This window comes from Stylophora pistillata, chromosome 12 (genome assembly GCF_964205215.1).
Source record: "Stylophora pistillata chromosome 12, jaStyPist1.2, whole genome shotgun sequence".
In the NCBI taxonomy this organism is placed as follows: domain Eukaryota; kingdom Metazoa; phylum Cnidaria; class Anthozoa; order Scleractinia; family Pocilloporidae; genus Stylophora; species Stylophora pistillata.
The window spans coordinates 6,535,001-6,557,320 of record NC_142530.1 but is presented as its reverse complement, the minus strand read 5'-3'; the positions used below and the strand labels follow the sequence as shown (position 1 = coordinate 6,557,320).

The 22,320-nt window shown below is 39.4% G+C and overlaps 2 protein-coding genes and 1 pseudogene across 4 annotated transcripts; 1 reads left to right on the top strand and 2 right to left on the bottom strand.

Moving 5' to 3' along the window:
• The first annotated feature begins 6,279 nt into the window (after positions 1–6,279).
• Positions 6,280–13,207, top strand: LOC111333476 (uncharacterized). Of its 3 annotated transcripts, none has more exons than XM_088741607.1 (3): positions 6,299–6,401; positions 9,204–9,411; positions 10,397–13,207. In XM_088741607.1, the coding sequence occupies exon 3, from the start codon at positions 10,507–10,509 to the stop codon at positions 12,031–12,033; it is 1,527 nt and encodes a 508-aa protein (XP_088597733.1). In that variant the 5' UTR covers positions 6,299–6,401; positions 9,204–9,411; positions 10,397–10,506; the 3' UTR covers positions 12,034–13,207. The 3 variants fall into 3 exon arrangements, with proteins under 3 accessions (XP_088597732.1, XP_088597733.1, XP_022794804.2); XM_022939069.2 differs by lacking the exon at positions 6,299–6,401 and adding an exon at positions 6,455–7,925 and having other exon boundaries at positions 9,200–9,411; XM_088741606.1 differs by lacking the exon at positions 9,204–9,411 and having other exon boundaries at positions 6,280–6,401.
• A 1,578-nt stretch (positions 13,208–14,785) lies between these two features.
• Positions 14,786–18,250, bottom strand: LOC111333487 (histamine N-methyltransferase-like). Its single transcript, XM_088739902.1, has one exon. It carries the CDS (start codon positions 18,087–18,089, stop codon positions 17,187–17,189), a length of 903 nt encoding a protein of 300 aa, XP_088596028.1. The 5' UTR covers positions 18,090–18,250; the 3' UTR covers positions 14,786–17,186.
• A 1,995-nt stretch (positions 18,251–20,245) lies between these two features.
• Positions 20,246–21,210, bottom strand: LOC111333303 (histamine N-methyltransferase-like; annotated as a pseudogene).
• Between the last annotated feature and the right edge of the window lie 1,110 nt (positions 21,211–22,320).

Sequence of the window (22,320 nt, the reverse complement as noted above, 5' to 3'; positions counted from 1 at the left end):
TTTAAACAATAGCGTACAGCAAAACAATACCTCATGAAACAAAGAAAACCTCGTCAGATTTTTACACCGAGGCTGACCCAAAACTTGTCTCGCAAGATACTGGCCATAATTTACTGATTAAAACAGTAAATTGCTATCTCATTAAAAGGAGAAAATTTTCCCACTAAGTTTTCATGATGTGCCGACCATCCCTTTCAACTGAGGGCTTTGCTTTTTCATGGACCATCCTAAAATTGTTTTTAGATGTTTATCACTTTCTGTAGCACTCTTAAACAAAGAATGAGTAGCACCAGGAAACATTGGGACGAAGTTGGGTTAAAATGAGAATTCTATTGTCAGTCTCTCTCGCTCACTCGGTTACTTGCTCATCTCGGCAACATATGTGGCCCTCATAGGGGGAGCCTCCTGTGGGAAGCAGTACCCGAAAAAATCATAGGAACTATATTGTGTTCTCCTTTAGAGGCATGGCCAGCAATTGGACTGTCTGTAAATCTCTTTGTTCGTGGCAATTGTTATAATAAACCTTCCTATCTTGGTAGAGTGTTGCTGTTTGAAACATATTTTACACAACTTTCCATTCAATTTCTTGGCCTATTCAAACTTAACGCGGACAATTTTTTTTCCTAGCATTTGAGATTACTTTTCCTATCAAGGAGTGTCTCCCAGTTTATGCTTCTACTGACAAAGTACATAGAAAGCGGGAAATCAAATCACTTTACAAAGAATCTGCAATACCTAGAAGCAACCAGTGTCTGGAAAAGGAATTTAAATGCAATACAAGTATTTTAAACAAGAGAGAAATCGAAGAACAGGATCCCACTCTGGAGAAAGGCCTTATTAATGTAAAACATGCGGGAAGCGGTTTTCTCGTCAAGGAAGTCTACAAGTATATGAAAGAATCTACACTGGAGATATGCCATACCATTGCAAAACATGTGACAAGAGGTTTACTCAGAAAGGAAATCTAAGAGTATATGAACAACACACACTAGAGAGAAGCCACACCAGTGAAAAACATGTGATATGAGGCTTTTTCATAGGGGAAACCTACGAACACATGAAAGAACACACACTGTAGAGAACCCACACCAGTGTAAAACATGTGACAAGAAGTTTAAACTAAAGAGAAGTCTTCGAGTCCATGAAAGAACCCACACTGGAGAAAAGCCCTACCAGTGCAAAACCTGTCACAAAAGGTTTACTAAGAAAAGAGATCTACAAGCACACGAGAGATTCCACACTGGAGAGAAGCTATACCAGTGCAAAACTTGTGACAAGTGGTTTTCTCAAAAAGGAAGTCTAACAGTACATGAAAGAACCCACACTGGAGAGAAGCCATACCGGTGCAAAACTTGTGACAAGTGCTTTTCTCAGACAAGAAATCTACACGTACATGAGAGATCCCACACTGGAGAGATGCCATACCGGTGCAAAACTTGTGACAAGTGCTTTTCTAAGAAAGGAAATCTACAAGTACATGAGAGATCCCACACTGGAGAGAAGCCATACCAGTGTAAAACTTGCGACAAGCGGTTTTCTAATAAAAGGAACCTACAAGTACATGAGAGATCCCACACTGGAGAGAAGCCATACCAGAGTAAAACTTGTGACAAGCGGTTTTCTACTAAAAGGAACCTACAAGTACATGAGAGATCCCACACTGGAGAGAAGCCATACCAGTGTAAAACTTGTGACAAGCGGTTTTCTTGTAAAGGAAGTCTACACGTACACGAGAGATCCCACACTGGAGAGAAGCCATACAGGTGCAAAACTTGCGACAAGTGCTTTTCTCGGAAAGGAAATCTACATGTACATGATAGATCTCATACTGGAGAGAGGCCATACCGGTGCAAAACTTGTGACAAGTGCTTTTCTCAAAAAGGAAATCTACAAGTACATGAGAGATCCCACACTGGAGAGAAGCCATACCACTGTAAAACTTGTGACAAGCGGTTTTCTAATAAAAGGAACCTACAAGTACATGAGAGATCCCACACTGGAGAGAAGCCATACCAGTGTAAAACTTGTGACAAGCGGCTTTCTTGTAAAGAAAGTCTACAGGTACACGAGAGATCCCACACTGGAGAGACGCCATACCGGTGCAAAACTTGTGACAAGTGCTTTTCTAAAAAAGGAAATCTACAAGTACATGAGAGATCCCACACTGGAGAGAAGCCATACCGGTGCAAAACTTGTGACAAGTGCTTTTCTAAAAAAGGAAATCTACAAGTACATGAGAGATCCCACACTGGAGAGAAGCCATACCAGTGTAAAACTTGTGACAAGCGGTTTTCTAATAAAAGGAACCTACAAATACATGAGAGATCCCACACTGGAGAGAAGCCATACCAGTGTAAAACTTGTGACAAGCGGTTTTCTTGTAAAGAAAGTCTACAGGTACACGAGAGATCCCACACTGGAGAGACGCCATACCGGTGCAAAACTTGTGACAAGTGCTTTTCTCAGAAAGGAAATCTACAAGTACATGAGAGATCCCACACTGGAGAGAAGCCATACCGGTGCAAAACTTGTGACAAGTGCTTTTCTAAAAAAGGAAATCTACAAGTACATGAGAGATCCCACACTGGAGAGAAGCCATACCAGTGTAAAACTTGTGACAAGCGGTTTTCTAATAAAAGGAACCTACAAGTACATGAGAGATCCCACACTGGAGAGAAGCCATACCAGTGTAAAACTTGTGACAAGCGGTTTTCTTGTAAAGGAAGTCTACACGTACACGAGAGATCCCACACTGGAGAGAAGCCATACCGGTGCAAAACTTGTGACAAGTGCTTTTCTCAGAAAGGAAATCTACAAGTACATGAGAGATCCCACACTGGACAGAAGCCATACCGGTGCAAAACTTGTGACAAGTGCTTTTCTCAAAAAGGAAGTCTACAAGTACATGAGAGATCCCACACTGGAGAGAAGCCATACCAGTGTAAAACTTGTGACAAGCGGTTTTCTAATAAAAGGAACCTACAAATACATGAGAGATCCCACAGAAGAGAGAGGCCATACCAATGCAAAACGTGTCAAAAGTCTTTTACTCGAAAGGGAACACTACAAAAGCATGAAAGAATGCACACTGGACAGCAACTTCATTCTTTAGATAACGATGAAACGTTTACTTGCTGGATTTGCCAGGAGGAACTGGGCAGTACTTCCCAGCTCCTTAGGCACTATGATGAACACATGAGGTTGCTTTGATTTTATTTTTGATCAGCTTATCTGATTTCCTTGGGCTGCTTTGAGCATATAAGTATGTAACTCTTTGTGGATCCTGACCACAGCTGTTCTACAAGGAATTAAATCAAGCGCGAATAAAAACCTTGTGTCGAATCTGTTACACGCCTGTCCAAGGAAGACGTTTTGTGGCTCATGCTGCCTCCTGGCGCGAGGTTACCCAGTTGTGTTGGGTCATGGTGAAGCAACCAAACTTAAACTAAAACACACTTACGATTAATTATGTAAACTTTTGTTACCTTTATATGGACCCTTTGCGTTTGGAAAAAGGCCCCGAAGATAACCGTAAAAAAAGTTATGATATTATAGAGGCAAGGATTTATGATGTGAATTTAGTTTGTTTCAAATAAATTTGAACACGAAGCGGGGGGGAGCGAGGAGATCTGGGACTGAGAAACGATGATCTCATAATTTGTAAAGCGGTCAATTCACGGGCCTGTCAGCGGGCTAACTAAGCTACGCGGACCTTTGAAATCCTTCACGTGCGAAATGTGGTCTTGGAAGTTAAACTATATATTATGGATACGCCCTTTTCTTTTGCCTGTGTGTTGATTTTTTTTTTTTTGCGAAGCCCGTTTGAAGATGCGAGGAACTTTAAAATACAAATCCGAGCTTAGATTGAAAATGTCTTCGTCGGGAATTGTAAATTGCAACTCATTCTAAGCTTCGGTAAAAATCGTTAAAACACCTCCGCACATTTCGCTTGCCGTCACTTCAAATGAACGGGTATTTGAGGAAAGCAGCTTTGACTTGTCAACGGCGATAAATGTAGCAAGTGCTTATTCCGGCCTGATGTGCGTTACAACACAGTAAGCGTCTTTGATCCTTAGAACAGAACCAGCCAGGCAAAGCTCCTTAATTTCCTGGATTGACCGCTACATTTTTTTCCTTGTAAACACCTTGTGCTCGTCTTCAATGTAATGTTACTTCGCTGACAATTTCCAGTGAGATTGCTTTGCAAGTTGCGAGAACATCGTTCGATTTCATTTAAGAGAATGTACGAGAAGTAGCTTACCTAGCCCCGTTTGAACAAAATCAATACTATTATTTTCAAGATACCTTGAACGTCTTAGTTTAGTATTTCTTCGTTTTTTCACGTGTTAAACATTCAAGGTTGTAAACCAATGATAGATTGTTTCACCAGATCAGTTAACATTTCAACTTCAAGCATTTCCAATTTTGAGAGCGACTACACGTACTCAATTGGAACCCCCGCTCCCCCCTCCCCCTTCCCCCTTCCCCCTCCCCTTCCATTGCACTGAACAGGGCGGTAACTACAGATTTCTCAGTAGCAAGACATTTTTTTCAGTATTTGAAGCACAGCCGCCACTGTATCCCCATCAAATTACACTTTTGAAGATGTAAAATCCCCGTATTACCCATGTAATTCTCCCATTTATTCTGGGACCGGTGGGGAGGGGGGAGAAGAGGTGTTGAAGTAAATTAGTGCGTACCTTTATCAAGATTGCATTAGTTGTATCAGACAATATAGCGCGATGCTTTGGAAAGACAGTTTATTATATCACTTTTTATTTTGTTCTATCAAATTTTATTACATCTCGTATTGCGACAATACACGATTGATTAGCCTGACTCTTGGATGGTGAGGCAAATGTTCATTTAAAGAAATATTTTATCGTTTCGGTCGCGAAAAGAGACTAAAAATGGAATTAAATGATCAAGCAATAGATGACCAAGTTGGACACAAGATTGCGTTGTGAACTCTTGTTTTTTTTTAAGAATTTTTGTGCTCAGTTGACATGGTAACTCGTAGATTCTTATATTAGGAGTATTTTGGATTATTTGTAGCCATGAGAAGGACAGGCTCGATTCCCGCCGCTCTCTCGGGTCCAGTCTTTATCGTTCCTTCCCGAGAAGAGACTTTTCTCTTCGGGGAGGAGCGCAGGCTCCGATTTCCGAACTTGAACTTTATTTTTATTTAGACACGGCTGGCAATCGAACTTATGAGAACCTATTCATACCCGGTGGGGAGGGGTGGGCAATTTTGGAGGATTTTGGTTGTATCACAATGAAAGGCACCTGATTCCCCCCTATGAGGCAATGTGATGTTCTTGTGATCATGTGATACTCCCTGATTGGCAGTCAATTTTCCATAGTTCCTCCTTTTTGCACTCTCCTGACAACAACTAAGCCTCATTCTGCTCCACTAATAACCATATGATACCTGAAAATTCTTCAAGCTCCTTTCTCCCCAAGCGGCAAGAAATGACTATGAGATGCTTTGGGGAATTATGAGAAGTTAAGTAAAAAAGTAACTTTGATAGGCATAGCATAGACTCTTACTTACAATGAAGTCTTTTCAATTGTTTTTTTTTTTTTTAGTACCTGCTCGAGACCAAGGTACCCTTTTCCCCCAAAACGATCCATCTACACCGCCTGCTCAATCGCAACTTCAAAGCCGTAAATATCTCGGATCAGCGATTAGAAGGAAACTTTTCACCAGTTGCAGTTTTTCATTTCATTTATTTTTTTACCCAACAATAGTTCAAGTACGTATGATGCACGATCCTTCGCAGTAGATAGCGCTATTTATCCAATAGCGAAAATCAGACCTGAAAAAAATCAGGCCTGTACGGGATTCGAACCACTGACCTCTGCGATGCTAGTGCAGCGCTCTATCAATTGAGCTAACAAGCCTGATTTAACAGCTAACAGGCCTGATTTTTTTCAGGTCTGATTTTCGCTATTGCATAAATAGCGCTATCTACTGCGAAGGATCGTACATCATACGTGGGCATAGTATTGATCAAATGGAGCCGTTATTCAGGGAACGATCTTTGTAGTTCTCGGTGTCTCTTGCCAAGAGAGTATCCAGTGGTGTTCGGTCCGAGTGAAGCAAATAAAACTTATAAAACAAAACTTCATATGCATATGGACCCCTTTACGTTTGAAAAAAAAAAGGCCCCAAAGATAATCGTAGGAAATGTTGCTTAATCCTGATAAAGATCGAGGTTGGGATGTGAATTTAATTTGTCGATCTCGTTCCCAGTGTCCTCTCTTACTCTTTCAACGAAAAAGGAGAGAGAAACCTGAAAATGAGGCGGCATCCATAATGGCGTCCGTTGTGGGTTGACTCTGGAACTCCTACTTTGGTCTTGAAGCAAATCACTGTGGAAGGCATAAAAACGTCCAAGGTAAGAGTAGAAATGTTAAATTAGCCTATGGATCCACGATGGTGGTAATGCTTGAATATGTATCTTGTTTTTAGACGTTTTAGTGTAATATCAATAAGTATTTTTACGAGTTGTGCGAACAAAGCTCGTAAACTACCAACCAAAAGCGGCTAATATTAAATAGGTTATTCATTATCCAAGCGCTTTATTTAATATTTTGAGGGCCACTAGTTTCTTGGTTGGATTTCTCAGAAAGGTGAGCTATGGTTGAGTATGTATCTTCTCAGTAGACGTTTTGGTGTGTAGTATCACTGAGTATTTTTACGAGTTGTGCAGACAAAGCGTTTTAGCGTCGAATGTTAAATACATATATCTTATTAACCAAGCGCGAGGGCCGTACTGGGAGAATGTCGGCCCGAGGTCTTGACGGTACGGACCTCGCTGCGCTCGGTCCGTACAAAAAAGACCGAGGGCCGATATTCTTCCAGTACGGTCCCGAGCAAGCTTGGTTAATAAGAGATTTATTATACGACTGAAGTTCAAAGGGACACAAGTGCGGTATCATTCGGGACCACTCGGGAAAGTGCCCGGTCCAATACTTAGAGAATATTGGACCGGCAATAGAGCATTTTGATTGGTTGATTTTAGTTATTGGTGCTCTGACTGCTGGAGTCGTGTAATAATATGTACTTATTGACTGGGTGGGAGGGCTAAACGGAAAAATATTTGGCTTGAGGGCATGACCAACGGACTGAGCGTATCGTGACCAAGAGCCAAAATTTTTCTGTCTGGCCCGACCAAACACAGTCAATAAGCATTTTATCATAGGGCCACAAAGTGTTGAAAATTTCACCCTCAATTGGACGCCACAGAAGGGCACACGCAGCCATATGACCAAAAATAAAAACATTCTGGAATTGTAACTTTTTCTTTCTTTTTCCACGCGAGAACAAGAAACTTACTATCCAAGGTCTTTTTTTGTATATTTCAAGGGCCATTAGTTTCTCGGTTGAATTTCTTTGACAGCTGAGCATTGAAGCCATTTGAAAGGCTGCTCTCTGTTAAACCATGATAGAGTCTTAGAGTGATTGAAGGATTTTGTGTTGATGCAAACCATTAATGAGTGTTTTACAGAGCCTGGGTTTGGGCAGAATGTACATGATTTGTCCATTGAGAATTGAAATCTAAATAATAATTTTTTTTTTTGTGATCCTGTGTTAAAGCTTAAAGGAAAGCTGTTTTAATTTGTTGTCTCTTGTTTATTTACATAAACCCAGTTATATACATGATAGTGTTTTCTTTTTCAGTCTTCCAAATAGATTAGAAAAGTGGTTTTCCTCTTTTTGTTACCACATGGTTCAATGGTGTTGCTATCAATAGTTACTTTATACTAATCTATCAATAGTTATTTTATACTAATGCTTGCAGTGCATGCTGGTCAAATCCTTAACCCTTGAACTCCAATGAGTGACCAAGACAGAATTTCTCCTTACAATATCAATACAATATCAAGCAGACAAGTGATGAGAATAAGGAAAAGACAAGGTCAGGGGATTATCAGTTGATCCAATACCAAATTCTCCAAACTTACATGATAAGAATTGTATGGCAGACAGTAAGGAGAATTGCTATTGAGATCCTGGGGATGGAAGGGTTAAGAGTACAGTCAAACCTCGATTATCCAGACCTTGATTATCCGGCCTTTTCTCTGGTCCCGTTTTTTTTTCATAATGAGCTTTGATCTTCCAAACTTTATGAGGTAAAAAAATTCAGAGAATATGTCTAAATTCAGGAAAAGTGCATTAAAAACAGCGCATGACCTCCTCCGCTTTCAAAAGATCGAGCACTCGGAGAGTCATCAAAGCAGACTTTTAGAATTTAAAGTGTGTTATCTTTATCTTTTTTGTTTACATTATTGTCTCATTAGTATTCATATTTTCAATTATCCAGACTCTCTATTATCCAGACTGATTACCTAAGTCCCAACGGGTCTGGATAGTCAAGGTTCGACTATACCGGGAACCTTGATTGTATTTAGTAGCTCAGGTTCAGGAGTTTCAGTAATGTGGGCCTTCTTTTTCAAATCTCATCGAGTTGTTACCCTTAAATCAAAAATACTGAAGAAAGTTTGTTTTGAATTGGTATTCTAAATTTTCTTTGCAATTCCTCAACTGTTAAACTGTTTCCACATATATTGAAGAAATCTTGAACAAAGAGGGTTGTTTTGATGAAAGTGATGTTTTCAAAATAACATGTTTTTTCCAATAGTTACCAAAAGGGCTCGACACTAACTTTTCAACTAACTGGCCAAGTGGCTAGTGACATCTTAGAGTTTTTAGATCTTACAAAAATTTCAGTCTCTGTACTAGCCAAACTGGCTAGTGGGAATTGAAAACCACTAGCCAAAACTGAATTTCTACTAGTCTGTGGCTAGTGGGCTACTGTTAGTGTCGAGCCCTGACCAAGTAAAGCAATGATGCTTGCAAGGGAGCTACAAAGGTCTAGAGTAATCTAAGTTGGCAAATCCTTCTTTTGAGATTGTCTTGCAATACCATGTGTGAAAGTTTCCTCCCAAATGAAATGTAGACAAATGTACATAATTTGAGCTATGATGTCAGTTGTTATGAATTTTATTTTGGAAAAGAATACATGAATTTATTTTGAGATTAGTGATGGTTTGTCTTCTAAACATTATACAAAAAAATATCAACAAACAAAATTGTACAGTTAGAAGATCTCCATACCCCATTGATAGGATTTGTCTTACGAGTGTAGGTTGAAGGCCTATCTGCACTAGAAAAAAAAGTTTTTTTATTTAGACAGATTTTCTATCACCAACACTTTGCAAGTTCAGATGGTTTGTCGCAACTTGACAAATTATGGCCGAAGTGGACAAATGTTCTGCCAACAAAATTTTTCCCTGGGTGAAAACTGGACTAAATTGATCAAATAAGGAGAATCATGTTACACTTGTTGATCATTTGTCATAAGCTTCCATCAGCCTTTAACTGAACTCAGTGTGGTTTACCAGGTAGGCAATATTTGGTTTCTGTTGTGGATTTTAAAACTTAACAGCCAAATGGCACTTGGAGTATGAACTGATTGGTAGATCAGGCCAGCCAGTCTTATGAGCAGGTCAGGCCATTCATGGTATTTGACAGCTTTAAGATTTTTAAAGTGGATGCAACAGAGAAGATACAAAATTATCATGGCAAAAATGTTCTTGGAATTGAAGGATATAATTCTAGTTTTGTTCACAAGTGTGGAGAGGCTTAACAGTTATAATACCAAGCTTTTATCTTTAATTTTTTTAATCCAAATTTCTATCATGACCTTTTACTTAATAAGCAAATTCTTTCTCATATGTATTGGTATTGTCTTTACTGTATAGTCTATTATGAATTTCTTTTATAACGTCCATTGAAAATTTCTTTTGTAATATCTACCGGGGATCTCTTCTGTAAAATCTATTGGAAATCTCTGTTGTGTAGTCTATTGGGAATCTCTTTTCTAATATCTTTTGGAAATCTCCTTTGTAAAGACTGATATAGGAAATCTCTTGTATTGTATGTTGGAAATCGTTGTTGAACGTGTATATATATATATATATATATATATATTGTCTATTTGGAATTCCTGTCACCCACGTTTGTACTTTTTGTTTCTCCACTTGATGGTATCAGGTGGAGTGTTTATTTGACAAGGTCATTAAACAAACTGTTCACACAGTGACAACTTTGGCTTAAAGTAAAATATTGCAGGGACTAGATTGTATGAACCCGTTGTGCGAGGCTAGAAGTATTTCGAAGTACTTATTGTCTATGGCCAGCAGTTTATCTATCTGTGAATACCTTTGTTAGTGGCAATTGATTTAGTAAAACTTCCTTCCCATAAGAGTTTCAAAGTAATTTTAACTCAATATGCCGGCCATTTTCTCTGCTTATTGCAGCTTAATCTAATGCTACTGCTTACGAATATCCCCACTTGGTTGAATAAAAGTATTTCTTTTCTTTTAGCATTTTAGATAGCTTTTTGCTGTCAAGAAGGGTGTCCCAGCTGTTGCTTACATGGTGAAAACAAAAACGTCAACTACCGACAAGGTACGCGCAAAGTGAATAGACCTAAAATGAATAACCAGTTTGCAAAACCTGAAGGCAACTGTTGCGTGGAAAAGGCATTTAAATGCAAAACTTGCGGCAAGTTTTTAGTACAAAAGGAGCATCTACAAGTACATGAAAGATTCCAAACCAGAGAGAAGCCACAGCATTGTAAAACTTGTGAGAAGGGTTTAGCTCAAAAAGGAGATCGACAAATCCAAGAGAGAAATCACACTGTAGAGAAGCCATACCAGTGCAAAACCTGTTACAAAAGGTTTACGCAGAAAGGAACTCTACGAATACATGAGAGATTACACATTGGGGAGAAGCGGTACCAGTGCAAAACTTGTGATAAGTGCTTTGCACAAAAGGGAAATCTACAGGAACACGAAAGAACACACACTCAAGAGAAGCCATACAAGTGCAAAATATGCGACAAGTGCTTTAAACATAAAGGAAATCTAAACAGACATGATAGATTCCACTCTGGAGAGAAGCTATATCAGTGCAAAACATGTGACAAAGCGTTTTCTCGAAAAGAAAATCTACAAGTACATGAACGAACCCACACTGGAGAGAAACCATACCAGTGCAAAACTTGTAACAAGTGTTTTACTCGAAAAGAAACTCTGCAAAGACATAAAGAAACCCACACTGGAGAGAAGCCATACCAGTGCAAATCTTGTGACAAGTGTTTTACTCGAAAAGAAACTCTACAAATACATGGAAGAATTCACGTTGGAGTTAAGCCATACCAGTGCAAATTTTGTGACCAATGTTTCACACGAAAAGGAAATCTAAGAGTACACGAACGAACCCACACTGGAGAGAAACCATACCAGTGCAAAACTTGTAACAATCGGTTTAGACAAAAGGGAGGTCTCCAACAACACGAAAGATCTCACACTGGAGAGAAGCCATACCAGTGCAAAACATGTGACAAGCGGTTTACTCGAAAAAGCGGTCTACAAGTACATGAAAGAAGATTCCACATTGGAGAGAAGCCATACCAATGCACTACGTGTGAGAAGTGTTTTAGTGAAAAATATGATCTAAAAGTCCATGCGAGATCTCACACTGGAGAGAAGCCATACCAGTGCAAAACCTGTTACAAAAGATTTTCTCAGAAAGGTAATCTACAAATACATGAGAGATTCCACTCTGGAGAGAAGCCATATCAGTGCAAAACCTGCGGCAAGTGGTTTTCTCGAAAAGGAAATCTACAAGTACATGAACGAACCCATACTGGAGAGAAACCATACCAGTGCAAAACTTGTAACAATTGGTTTAGACAAAAAGGAGATCTTCAACAACACGAACGATCCCACACTGGAGAGAAGCCGTACCAGTGCAAAACGTGTAAGAAGTGTTTTACTCGAAATGGAACACTGCGAAAACATGAAAGATTGCACTTTGAACAGCAGCCATATTCTTTAGATTTCGATGAAACGTTGACTTGCTGGATTTGCCAGGAGGAGCTGAGCGGTGCTTCCCAGCTCCGTAGTCACTATGATGAACACATGAAGATGCCTTTAATTGACATTCCCGTTGACTAGCCTATGTGATTTGCTTTTGGTTTGAAGAACAAAACTCAAAGGGTTGTAAACATGAATTTGTTTAAGAGCATTCGGGAATGCTCTTACTCGACTATGTTAACAACGTTCAACGCGAGTTTGTCCTTGTTTATGACGCCTATGATTCTAAAATTCCACAATTTAATTACCAGCAATATGATCCTTTCAATCTCGACGACATCAATTCAGCCGAATGTAAAGCAGAGTTCTGAGTTGAAAAAGCCGACCTCACCTTCCTAGACTCGCTGTGAAGGTGTGGGACTTGAATTTTCGTTTACGCAATCCCCAGCGCTGTCTAACTCCTCTCTTGTCTTTGATACGAAACATTGGAAAATTGAACTGATTTAGTTTTTCAGCTATCGAATTCCACGCTTCCCTCCGGCTGACGCTTCCTTTCTTGAAAGCAAAAACGTCGCTGACAACCATTTCCCTGAGCATTGACACGTCGTGTTCGGTCCACTCCATCGGTACTCTACATAAAGTATTAAAACATGAGTTAGAAAGTATGCTGAAACAAAACTTATTGCTGGCGCACACTTGAACATTTCGCTGAGTTCAACTTATATCCTCGCGTAAACTTCTTTAACCTACACTCAAGTACTTAAAATTCACTGAATTGCGCAAATTCCCTGTAATAATCGAATGGTTACTCGAAGTCACAGACACTATTCACTGAGGTTAGCTATTATCGTGAATTATGAGTTGCCTGTTTTCTATTTTTAACTAGATTTTTACTTGTGTGAACTTACTGTTTACCTTCGTTTGTCCTTGTGTTCGTAGCCATGTCTCGGAATTGAAAAAAAGAGGACCATTACACACATCACTGAATAACCGAAAAAGTCAGGTTAAAAGTCAACAATACTGAGTATTGTTTAGTTTGTTTTGAAGCTTTCGGACGTGAAAAGTGAAAGAAATGGTACATATTTACAGTGTTAAACAAAGTAATGTGCTTACGTTTTGTGGACAACTCGAAAGTCGCTCTGCTCTCACGTCCGCGCAAAGAGAGGACGGCTGCGCGTGAAAATGTAAGACTTCAAGCGGAAGTAAGTCGGGCTTCCGGTCACCGTCGCAAAAAGCTGTATTGCTAAAGTTCCCTATTATCTAAGTTGTATAACGTGAAGACGAGAAAAACAAGAATAAATAAGTGGAATGAAAAGCGTTCGTTGATCCCTGTGGGATTTAGACTGCCGGTTTGAAAGATAATACTAGATATAACTTAAAGGATTGTTAACGTCATTAAGGTGCACCTAAACCCAAAAAATTTTTTTCGCTTAACGAAATAAGCGTATTTTTTGGAGTATTTCTGTGCAAACATTTTTTTATTTGCTAAAATCTTCAATTGTCTGTGCCCAGTCAAAATACGGAAAATCGGCCGCCATCTTGCCCCACGGCCGAGTTTAAAGAGGAATGGCTCTAGCGGATAATGTGACGTCAAATCGAGAACACGAAAGTCTGCATTTCACACATTTTCGCTTGTTTAGGAAGGTTGTAGTCGATTTTGTCCGAAAATATGCCGACTAAGTGTGTTATAGGAGGATGTAGCAACGTGCGAAATTTGCAAGAGGGTATCACGCTTCATACATTCCTCATACGATACACCTGGTCGGCATATTTCGGACAATATCGACCACAACCTTCTCAAACAAGTGAAAATGTGTGAAAAGCAGACTTTCGTGTTCTCGATTTGACGTCACATTATCCGCTAGAGCCATTCCTCTTTAAACTCGGTCGTGGGGCAAGATGGCGGCCGATTTTCCGTATTTTGACCAGGCACAGAAAATTTAAGATTTAAGCAAATTAAAAAATTTTTGCACAGAAATACTCCAAAAGATAAGCTTATTTCGTTAAGAGAAAAAAAAATTTTGGATTTAGGTGCACTTTAACGCTCCATGACGCAATAAGCGGCTATGACAGGAAAAGGCCCCTTTATCTTAGGGAGGTCGAAGGGCATGCTGAACAAGCGAAGGGTAGAGGTATTATTGGTAGCGGCAGACCCCGCTTGTTCTCGAAACCTCGCGGGTTTTTTCTCTGACAAAAAACGCTCGTGAATTTAAGAAAAATTGGTATTTTTTCTCCTTGCCACCTGTCAAATGGAAACCATGCTGATTTGGTAACTCGTGAATCGGGGAGGGGGGGTGGGGGCTTTTGCTCTGTAATATTCTTATGATCCTTTCCTCCTTGGCAGTTAATTGGCAGTCAGTTTTTTTGTAGTGCCCCCTTAATACCCTATTTGCGGCGACTATTCCCATTCCGTTTCCTCTGAAATCCATGTGATTTTACCGAATGTCCTCCAAACACCGGTGGGGATTTAGGCGAGGGGCTCGGGGGAGCGGGGCTCCCCCCTTATCTTGGTAAAAAAATAAACGCAAAGGGATGAAAAGCCTGGCCCCACGCCCCCCTTAGCTCAAGGTCTGAATACGCTACTGCACATTCCTCCCCCTCCCCTGAAGGCAGCAAGTAATGACTGGTAACCGAGAGAATGAAATATTACACGTCTTCGGAAATTATGATTAATTATCTGTGAAAAAGTAAATTTATTTATCATAGCGGATGCGATTTTTTGTATTTTTTACTATATTTACTATGGAAATTGACGTTATTCCATTTGCGTTCTGATTCTCGGCTTCCATTAAGATATCTTCAGTTTTCTTAAGGCTACTGCGAGGCCACTAAGTTAAGAGTGAGTGTGAAAGTACAATTCCGGACTTTACCCGATTTTGACTTGATTGTTTATTTGGGAGTATCTTCGTAGCTCGACATTCGCACTAGAGATTATTGAGCGCAACACTCGAAATATGATTTTCTTAGTGGTTACCGCGACGTTTCATTCAAAATCTCTTCATCTTGGCCTTTCGCTCTCTGTAGTTCTCTTTTATTTCCTTCAAATTCTACTATACATTAACTCGGCTTCAACAGTACTTTAAATAACGAAATGAAGCTACTCAAGTTATTTTGAAGTCTCGAACGGAACGTACGTAACTGGGGTTATGTACGTTCTGTAGTTATCTTATTTCCCCGTCAGGTCCCTTTGTATATTTTGAAGTTGGCTCAAAGCACTTCACGAGAGAAAACTTGCCATGACCACAAACGAAGGGTTCCCATATGGTGCTGATGTAAATTTCTCCTACGATCTTAAATGGTCAAGTTCACACTTTTTGAAGGCTATCCTCGGCTGGACCATCCTGTTGCAATATCAATTGTTACTCTCCTATTGAAATAAATTACTGAATCAAAACGTATCATTATTTTTCGTATTGTCTGCTCGAGTTATGATTCACGTGTCGATCAAGAAATGGTCTATAGTTGCGGCTCAACTTCTCAGATTAAGTATTAAACAATGGTCTTTTTGTTCTTTGTAGCGTTGAGGGACTTTGGCCGAAGCGACGCGAAAAAGTTCGTGACTAATCGGAAAAAAAAAATTTTCGGCATGACAATTTAGCTACATTGGGGGAGTGGGTAGCGTATATTTGCACTCGATAGGTAAATTGTCACCGGAGTACCCCAGGGGAAGATTGACCGCTGATTTAGCCGCTATGGGGGAGTGAGTAGTGTAGACTTGTCTCGTCAAGTCAATTCTCGATGGTCTACCCCAGGAAATTCGAAAATATTTTGGATATATATCAATAAAGTTGAAATGGTAAATTGGCCACCGTAACGATTACAAAAGCTGACATTTCGAGCGTTAGCCCTTCGTCGGAGCGAAAATAGGCAGTTAAGACTACATAAGGTTACTGAGTCAGGCTTGTTCCACAAGAGAAAGATGATTCAAGAATAATATAGTGACTAATTAACTTCTCAACCACCAATAATTAAATGATATCAAATAATCATTTTAACAATAATGATGGTAATAATAATAATGATGAAGATAGAAACAGTAATTATAACTTTTAAGGGTTAGCTTAAGAACCTCACTGTTCCTAGATCGGTCTTTTCTCTAGGCTCCAATAATAATTAAACTGGGCTTCTTTTAATTTTAATTTTGTCAGTTGATTATCAATGTTTTAATTATTTAATAATAATAATAATAAGCATTTATATAGCGCTAAGTCGACTACTTCTTCATAGCGCTTTACAGTGTCTACTATATGATTAAAAAAAATACAAATTAATAAAAGAGATTACATAATAATTAAAAAGGAAATTAAGGTAGAAATTGTTAACTGAAGGCAAGTTTAAACAAATAAGTCTTCCAGTGGTTTTTGAAAACAGCCAAAGTGTTTGATGATCTGAGTGATAAAGGTAGTTCGTTCCACAGTTTTAGGCCAGCAGCCGAAAAGGCTCTGTCACCATATGTCTTCAGGGATGTCCTTGGAATGCTCAAGAGTCTTTGTGAAGCAGAGCGTAGTAAACGAGAACTGGTAGGATAATGTAAAAGTTCAGAAATATAAGCAGGAGCTAAACCATTCAGACCTTTGTAGACTAACAGGAGTATTTTAAAATAATTCCATACTGAATTGGTAACCAGTGAAGCTTACATAGAACAGCTAGGAGTAATATGATCAGTTTTCTTTGTGCGAGTAACAATTCTTGCAGCAGCATTCTGTATTATCTGTAACTTATTGATCATACAGGTTGGAAGTCCATAAAGTAAAGAATTACAATTATCCAACTTAGAGGTTATGTAGGCATGAATAAGAATTTCAGTAGTGTCCTGGCTTCTAGGTATCTTCTAATTTTACTTATATTCCTTAGAAGGTAGAATGAGGCTTGACAGATTTTTTTCACATGTACATGCATCCTTGCGTACTGATCAAAGTGGACTCCCAGATTTCGTACTGATTCACTAGGACAAATCTTTTCCTAGTGTTGTAGGATATTCAACATTACCACCGTTCCATAAGGTCACTGTTAAACTGAGTACTGTGACTGAGTAACATATGCCCCTATGTTACTAGCAGAGGCGCCTACTAGCAGAGGCGCATTCAGGATTTCCTTGTTATACAAGCATGCACGCATGCGTATTACCTTCTATCTACACAATGCCAAGATTTGTGCCCAAAAAACAGTTGTGAGGACGGTCGTTCGTACGGTTACTTGATAGAATAAATTTTCTCTGCTTCGAGGATTACTATCATTTGTATGGGGCTTCGCTTCGGCTTTTGTCTGATTAAACAGGATATGACACCAATTTATCACAGCTCTTTGGAAATGACAATGAGCGATTCCTTTTTCTCACCAAATCTTTTCCCATCTTTCAAAATGGTCCGATCTTTAATCAGTTTAAGTGTTTCTTCCACAAGTTTTGTGTCTGCTTTCTCACGAAAATCCGCAGTTTCTGTCAGGAAATCAAGAAGCAGATTTCCTTCAGTAGATTTCTCATCAAACACTTCGGTAACATCGATAGAATATTCTTGGGCGTACACTTTATGTTTCCAGCCATTATCAGAAGCAATGTTGATGATTCTCTCCACCATTTTGGAGTCGTTAGCCTTGTCTTTTCCAGCCGAATGCTTGTTTTGTCTCAACTTAACCGAGTCCATGAGGTCTTGCCCTGCTACCACGAAAAGCAAGATACCCGTGTCGTTTAGCTCTTTCTCGAAACAGTGAAGCAGAGCCTCCTCGACGTCGACATGGTAAACACTGTGAATAAAATGCACCAAATCAAACTTCACTGATCCTTGCAGATGGCCGCCCTTCATCTTCTTGTACTCTTGAAATGTCTGCCGACAAAGTTCAACTTCTATAGGCTTTTCATCGAGAAGACTGCGGGGCAAACTTTCCATGGCTGCCTTGTAGAGACCACACGAATATTCGTTAGGTTCGACCATTCGGTTGAAGATCTTCATGTGATGGCCATGCTCGCTTTCTTGTAACTCTTTCTTCATTATTTTCAAGATTTCCACATCGGTTTCCCCCGTTCCACTTCCTACACTAAGGATATCAAAATGCGATTTGCCATGGCGCATGTCAAGCGATCTCTGAACCAAGGGCGGTAAATGTTCTTTTAATAGCTTCCCTACTTCGCTTCTTTGTCCAGTTTTCGCCAAAAATACATTATGACTGTTAACGTAGTGCGATCCGCGTAATAAAGCCATTTCGTCTTCTTCTGTAGTAGACTCAACAATACGTTTGCTTTGGGGACTAAAACCTCAATGACAAAGAAGGGTTCTTTTGTCAAGTATCACCTTGACCAGCCTAAATTGCCACGATTGAAAACTAACGTCTAGACAATTCCAAGCTGCGAACTGAACGTGCACCTCGGAAACAATGAGATTTACGGAAGTTAAGCCGGAGTGATATATTCGCTCCGGCCTCTGGAGTTAACGTCATAAGAGCCGCCAAATTAATTAGACCCAACGGGATACAAAAGAGAAAAATGCTTCCGATATAATCTGGAACAACGGCACATTGTTTCCATTATATGAATCACAATGCATTCGCAGATGAACTTATACTACAAGACAGTTATCACGTTTAAAGCCCGTGTTTCGTATTATTGCAACTCCAAAGCAAATTTTGTTCGAATTTCCCGTCGTTGCAAACAAAACTCACGTCCTGAAACTAAACAAAACTGTGGATTTATTTGCTTTTTTAGTAAACATTCAAGGCATTCAACTGTAAAATGCCTTCCTTATAGACTACTTTCATAAATGGCTGCCGGATTAATATTCTTTTGTTTAAATTTAAATTAGCCCTACCGGCCTCGTTCTCCAGTACAAAATTCAAAAGAAGACATTATCTCAAGCGAGGCCAGAAGGGCTAATTTGAATTTAAACAAAAGAATAATGATCCGGCAGCCATTTATGAAAGTGGTCTATAAGTAGAGCCAAAGCAAATAAACCATTTATTTTATTGATCAATTATTTTTATTTTTAATATCATTTTTTATTTATTTATATTTTGTTATTTATATTCTTTATTTACTTTTTATTTTTTAATTATTTTCTTATTATTTATGTTTTACTTTTTCTATTTTTTCTTCTTTTTAGTTTCTTTTGTATTTCTTTTCTTTTTATATTTTTTTGGATAATTTTAATTTTTTTTAATAGTTATCTTTATTCTTTCCAAAAAAAAAAAAAGAATATGGCCTATGAGTGCCATAGTAAAAAAATGATAATAAAAATAGAAAAAAATGAGTATGGCACGTACATATGTCTTTGGTTCTGTTCCACAGACAGAAAACGTCGTCAATATACCTCTTACAAAGTAGTGATTTTGTTGTGCTTTGGGTGATAATATCCTTTTTCTATTTTTTCACATGAAAATATTTGCAAAAGCCACTGCCGCCCGGCACGGTCTCAAACAGACTAAATACCGAACTCCGAGAAAAGTACAAAAACCTTTTATCACGAAACCCGCGTGTCTCTACTGAAACGGGACCGAAGCTCTGCGTGACGTCGCACTAGTTTGCTGACGAGTTGACAGGAGATAAAATAATAACTTCGAATGTGGGATAAATTGGCCACAATAGTGACGCTTTTATTTCACGCGACATCAAGAACATTGATATAATAAACATCAAGCAATTTCTTAAGCAAAGGTGGGGTTACGAAAACCTGTGTTTGGATGTTAACACGATGGAAATGAAGGCGAGAAGGACCAGGAGAGAAACTGACCTTGCCTATAACCTTGGTGCTATTTGATCTGACCTCATTTGATTGGCTCAAGATCTGTGATGGACAATATTCTTAAGAAGTTTGAACTATGGTTCGAAGGAACCTTTCAGTGGATATTCTGTGAAAATTTCTGCCTGCCGGGCATTTAGTCTATTGGAGACCGTGCCCAGTTGCAGGGCATTAAGTTGCAGCGATATTATACTTGGAGCGAGACAAATTCGTTTTTAGGAAGTGTGCGGCTTCTCCTTTTAGAATCCCCTATTTACGCTTGGTGTAAAAAACGTTCGTGTATTGAAAGGTCTTTGTCTGTTTGTAATGCATTTGCATGTCAAGGGTCAGTTTACTATTAAATAACTCGCGTCTAGGAAGGCAACTTCTGACTTTGAGAGTATCCACCCCGCCATCGACTGTGAGTGTACCTGTTGCCATTTGTGATGAGATTCTTAAGGAAGACTGCAGTTTCGATTCTTTTTTAATCACGTCCGCTGCCCCCCTAAAAACGATCTTCGTCACGGAGGAATGACTGAGGTCGCACAGGCCCGTCAAAACTTAAACTAAACTAACTTTCGAATCAACGGCAACAGACAGTTAATCACCATTACATTCCACGTCAGATCACACTATCTCCTTGTCACCAAAGAAGTTCACTCGACCACGTCAGGACGTAAATGACTCACTTTATTATTTTTGTTTTACGACCACGATGCAACGCAATCAGAGTGCGCACACCGCTTGTCTTCGAACTGATTAGACAGGCTTTGTTCTTTGAGGTTTCTCCGCGGATTTTGCAAAACATTTGAGTCTATAAATTTCTTGGCTATTATGGTTTATCATGACCTTAATTGTTCACATTCTTCGACGGCTGCTAAATGAACTGCATGTAAAATCAGTTACTTAGAAATTATAATAAGTAATTCCTTTTTCTCTCCAAGTCTTTTTCCATCTTTCAAAATGGTCCGATCCTTAATCAGTTTAAGTGATTCTTCCACAAGTTTTGTGTCTGCTTTCTCACTAAAATGCGTGGTATGTGTCAGGAAATCAAGAAGCAGATTTCCTTCAGTAGATTTCTCATCAAACACTTCGGTAACATCGATAGAATATTTTTGGGCGTATACTTCATGTTTCCAGCCATTATCAAAAGCAACGTTGATAATTCTCTCCACCATTTTGGAATCGTTAGCCTTGTCTTTTCCAGCCAAATGCTTGTTTTGTTTCAACTTCACCCAGTCCATGAAGTCTTACCCTTCGACGATGAAAAAAAAGATTCCCGTATCGTTTAGCTCTTTCTCAAAACAGCGAAGCAGAGCCTCCTCGATGTCCACGTAATAGATATTGTGGATAAAATGCACCAAATCAAACTTTACTGATCCTTGCTGATGGCTGCACTTCATCTTCCTATACTCTTGAAATGTCTGCCGCAAGATTTCAACTTCTATGGGGTTAACATCGGGAAGACTGCGAGGCAAGCTTTCGATGGCTGCCTTGTAGAGACCACACGAATATTCGTTAGGCTCGATCATTCGGTTGAAGATCTTCATGTGACTGCTATGCTTGCCTTTGTGTAACTCTTTCTTCACTATTTTCAACATTTCCCCATCGATTTCCCCTGATCCACCTCCTACGCTGAGAATATTTAAATGTAATGATATGCTACGTGAATGAAGCGATTCCTGAATCAAGGGCGATAAATGTTCTTTTAAAAGCTTTGAAATTTCGCTTCTTTGTCCAGTTTTCGCCATGAATACACGAAAACTTTTGACGTAGTGCAATCCACATGATAAAGCAAAAGACATCATTTCTTTCTCCTTCCACAAGAGATCTTAACCGTGACTAAAAATTACGTTTGGATTGGCGAGTCAACTCGCGTCTTATCAATCAGTAAGGATAGGCCGATACCGATACCAGCGATACCGAGTTCAGATCGGAAAATATCCGTCGATACTGGCGAAAGCGAAAAGTATCGATGCTTTCGAAACTACACTTGACCTGCCCACGCTTTGTCTCACGCCAGCGATCAACCTCTGATGACAAGGAGTCTAAAAGATTCTGGACTCGAGACTGGGCAATGAGCAGTGGGTGGAGGGTACCTGAGTCTAAGCGGCTGTTAGCGCTGCAAGAGTGAACTCATTAATAGTGATCGGTGACGACTATGAGTTTCGACTTAAGTAAGTTCCTTAGTCCGATTTTAAATTTGTGACTCTTATTGACGCTTCTACAAAGTTCTGAACACTGCATAACCTTAATAATGCAGGATAACCCTATTTTTTGTCAATTCAAGCACACGACTTACCATTTCTCTCCAGTGACGTCACAGTATCGATGTCGATATTGATATCGAAGATAAACGTCGGTAGCGTATCGTATCGATTCGGAAAAACCGTGTCAGCCCATCCTCACCACAGGCGGCCCAAGCGTACTGTGTGTGATTTGGGGGTCTAAAGTTCAATAACAGCAAAAACTAACATTTAAGGTTGAATTTTAAGCGTATGTGCCGGCTGGCATGGGCCATGAAAAAAAGGAAAAATTTTTAAAAAAAAATTAAGAAAAATTTTTAAAAAGATAATAAAAGCGAGTAATACAGCATGTGAAGTCTCCTTACCTTTTTTCCGCAGCCGCCTTGTTGCCAACAGTCGTTTTGACGCTGTTTTGGCGACCTCCTTTGCAACACGTGCGGTGTCACCAGTCAACTGTATAATGGGAAAAATAATAA

Bases quoted from the DNA above. Each gene is read 5' to 3' on its own strand.
- LOC111333487 (XM_088739902.1), bottom strand. From the start codon at position 18,089: ATGGCTTTATTACGCGGATCGCACTACGTTAACAGTCATAATGTATTT.
- LOC111333476 (XM_088741606.1), top strand. From the start codon at position 10,507: ATGAATAACCAGTTTGCAAAACCTGAAGGCAACTGTTGCGTGGAAAAG.